Consider the following 2,401-nt stretch of genomic DNA (forward strand, 5'->3'; position numbering starts at 1 on the left):
TGGGCGCCTGCCCGCCCCGCACGCATCGCCGGTCCGCTGGGGCCATCTAGAGGGACGAGTCGCTTTCTGCACGGAGCTCCAGCCCGGCGGAGGCCCTGCCCGCTCCCCCCGAGCCCCCCGGCCGCGGGCGACCGCGCACTCACTGTGGTGCAGCCAGCTGGTGAAGGTGAGCGAGCAGTTCTGCACGTCGAAGGGGAAGTTGTAGATGTCCAGGCTGCAGGCGGTCATCACCTGGATGGGTTTGAGGTTCTGCACCTCCCCGTGGTGGCTAACGTAGACGTAAGGGACGTGGGGGGACTTTCCGACGTCCACGCTGGGGGGTACAAGGGACAGAGAGACACGGGCTGGGGAGCACCTGCACCTTTGGTGGGGGTTCCTCCTGCTGAGCGGCATTTGGGAGGGGAACTGCCCTGGTGACAGGGGTTCTCCCCCCCGCCCCCCGGCCCCGCGCTGCTTTTTTGGCGGTGCCCATGCAGCCATGCTGGCCTGGCATCACCTCTGCACTGCCCGAGCTGCTGCCCGCTCCCAGCCCCAGGGGGTTTGTGTCCTTGCCCCGAGGCTCTCTGGAGCCTGCAGGAACACCTTAAATCCCTACGGAGCGGGAAGGATGCTGGCTGGCTTCGCGGGAAGGGCCGGCAGCTCTGCAGCTGCCCTCGCATTGTGCTGCCTTCACAAAGCCTTTCTCCAGATATCTGGATCCCACCCCCGGCACGGCGTGGGTAATTACCGATGGTTGCGGTTAGCCAGCATTGGAAATGGCCCAACTGCCGAGCCGGTCCCCATCTGCAGCTCGCCCGATGCGGGGAGGCTGCCAGCTCTGTGCCGGGAATACAAAGCGCGGGGCGGCGCGTGCCCACGGTGGGCGAGGGGGGTCCGAGGGGTTCGGCTCACTCACAACTCGTTGATGAGGATGTCGGGCACCCAGATGCTCTCCACGGGGAGGGAGATCTGTGTGAGGTTGTCGAACCGCTCCGGGTCCCACCTGAGGAACTCGTCCGTCCAGTGCTGGGGGACAAGGGAGAGGCGGCTCGGACAGCAAGGTCCCTTCCATCCCTCTAGCACCCAAAACCCCATGCTAGCACCCTGCCATGGGAACCAACCCTGCCAATGGCCACCCATGGGAGGGAGGAAAGGCTCGTCCTCCAGCTACTGCACCGCCCAACGGTGTGATGCACGCAGTGGGAAAGCTGTACTTGTCTTTCATGCCCTACAGAGGAATTGTCGTCCCCTGGGATGGACCTGACCTTGCTGCTCTCCTGCAGGGCTACACGCCTCACCCGCGGGGAAAACCTGTGTTCGCATGGGTGCCCGGCCCCGGCGAGGCAGTGGCGAGGGCGCACGGTCTCATCTGCTCACCTGCCTGTACCAGACATAGGTGGTCAGCACCTGGTTCTTCTCGTCCTGCGGGAAGAAGAGGACATGGTGTCAGCAGAGGGGGTATTGGTGCTCTGGCAGGTGGGCAGAGCGTGCCCGGAGGCCGCTGCACAGCGGGTACTGCTCCCCTTGCTGTGGACATGCAGAAGCTGCCCCCACCCCCTGCAGGGCGGGAGCGGAGGACTCACCACACTGAGGATGGCATAGACCATGAGGTCGATCGCCACGTTGGTGGTCGTTCGCCAGTCCCGCACGGGCCGCGTGCCCTTCTGGTAGTGGGCCAGCAGGCAGTGGGACAGGCGGGGGAGGGGGGGCGCAGCCGGGCCGCCGGCCCCCCCGCCGGATACCTGCCGGCAGAGGGAGAGAGGATGGATGGATGGATGGACGGAGGGCTGCTCGCCACGGCTGCAGTCATCTGGGGGGCGCATAAACTGCAGGATGCTGCTGGCTGCCATCCCTCGCTGAGCGGTTGAGGCTTCCCATCAAAGTTAAACGAGAGCCTGCCAGAACCATCACCTAATGTTTCATTAATGTCTTCTGCTGTGCAGGTGGATGGGGCCGTGACCTTCCCCCAACGGCTGCCTGGGATGCCAGGACAGTGGCAGTGGGGACCACAAGGGACTCGCTGCCCCCAGATAAATTTCCCACCGCTCGCTCCTTCCAGGGACATTTGGTCTTTGCTGTGCAGGTGGAGGCGGTGACAGTTAGAGATGAACCAGGATGCTAAGTTCATTTACAGGGTATCTGGTGTCTTGGCGTTTGCTTCCTGTGGAAACAATCCCTCGGCTGGTGCTGCAGCGTTAATTGCAGAGCACGTTTCTCTCGGCACCCGAGTCCTCGCCGCAAGGCAGCCAGCGATGCTGCGGCCGCGCCGAGCTCGTGGCTTTGCTCTGCAGCACGCCCAGCCCCGGAGTCCAATTCCCGCCTAATGAAAGGCACTAATTGGAATAGATCTGCGGGATCTTGGGAAAAGCTGCCGGGAAGGGAACTTTAATCTGTCTTTTAAGCTAAAAAAAAAAAAAAAAAA

General features: G+C 63.2%; 1 protein-coding gene across 1 annotated transcript in view; it reads right to left on the reverse strand.

Moving 5' to 3' along the window:
- The window catches only part of LOC104296106 (5-hydroxytryptamine receptor 3A-like), a 5,185-nt gene that overhangs the window by 1,355 nt on the left and 1,429 nt on the right, over nt 1-2,401 (reverse strand). The window contains exons 3-6 of the mRNA XM_009895938.1: nt 1,563-1,721; nt 1,357-1,401; nt 896-1,005; nt 119-313 (exon numbers count right to left, since the gene is read on the reverse strand). Coding sequence (XP_009894240.1) covers nt 119-313; nt 896-1,005; nt 1,357-1,401; nt 1,563-1,721 — 509 coding nt within the window. The remainder of the gene's footprint in view (nt 1-118; nt 314-895; nt 1,006-1,356; nt 1,402-1,562; nt 1,722-2,401) is intronic.

Source organism: Charadrius vociferus, unplaced genomic scaffold (genome assembly GCF_000708025.1).
Source record: "Charadrius vociferus isolate BGI_N301 unplaced genomic scaffold, ASM70802v2 scaffold172, whole genome shotgun sequence".
Lineage (NCBI taxonomy): Eukaryota > Metazoa > Chordata > Aves > Charadriiformes > Charadriidae > Charadrius > Charadrius vociferus.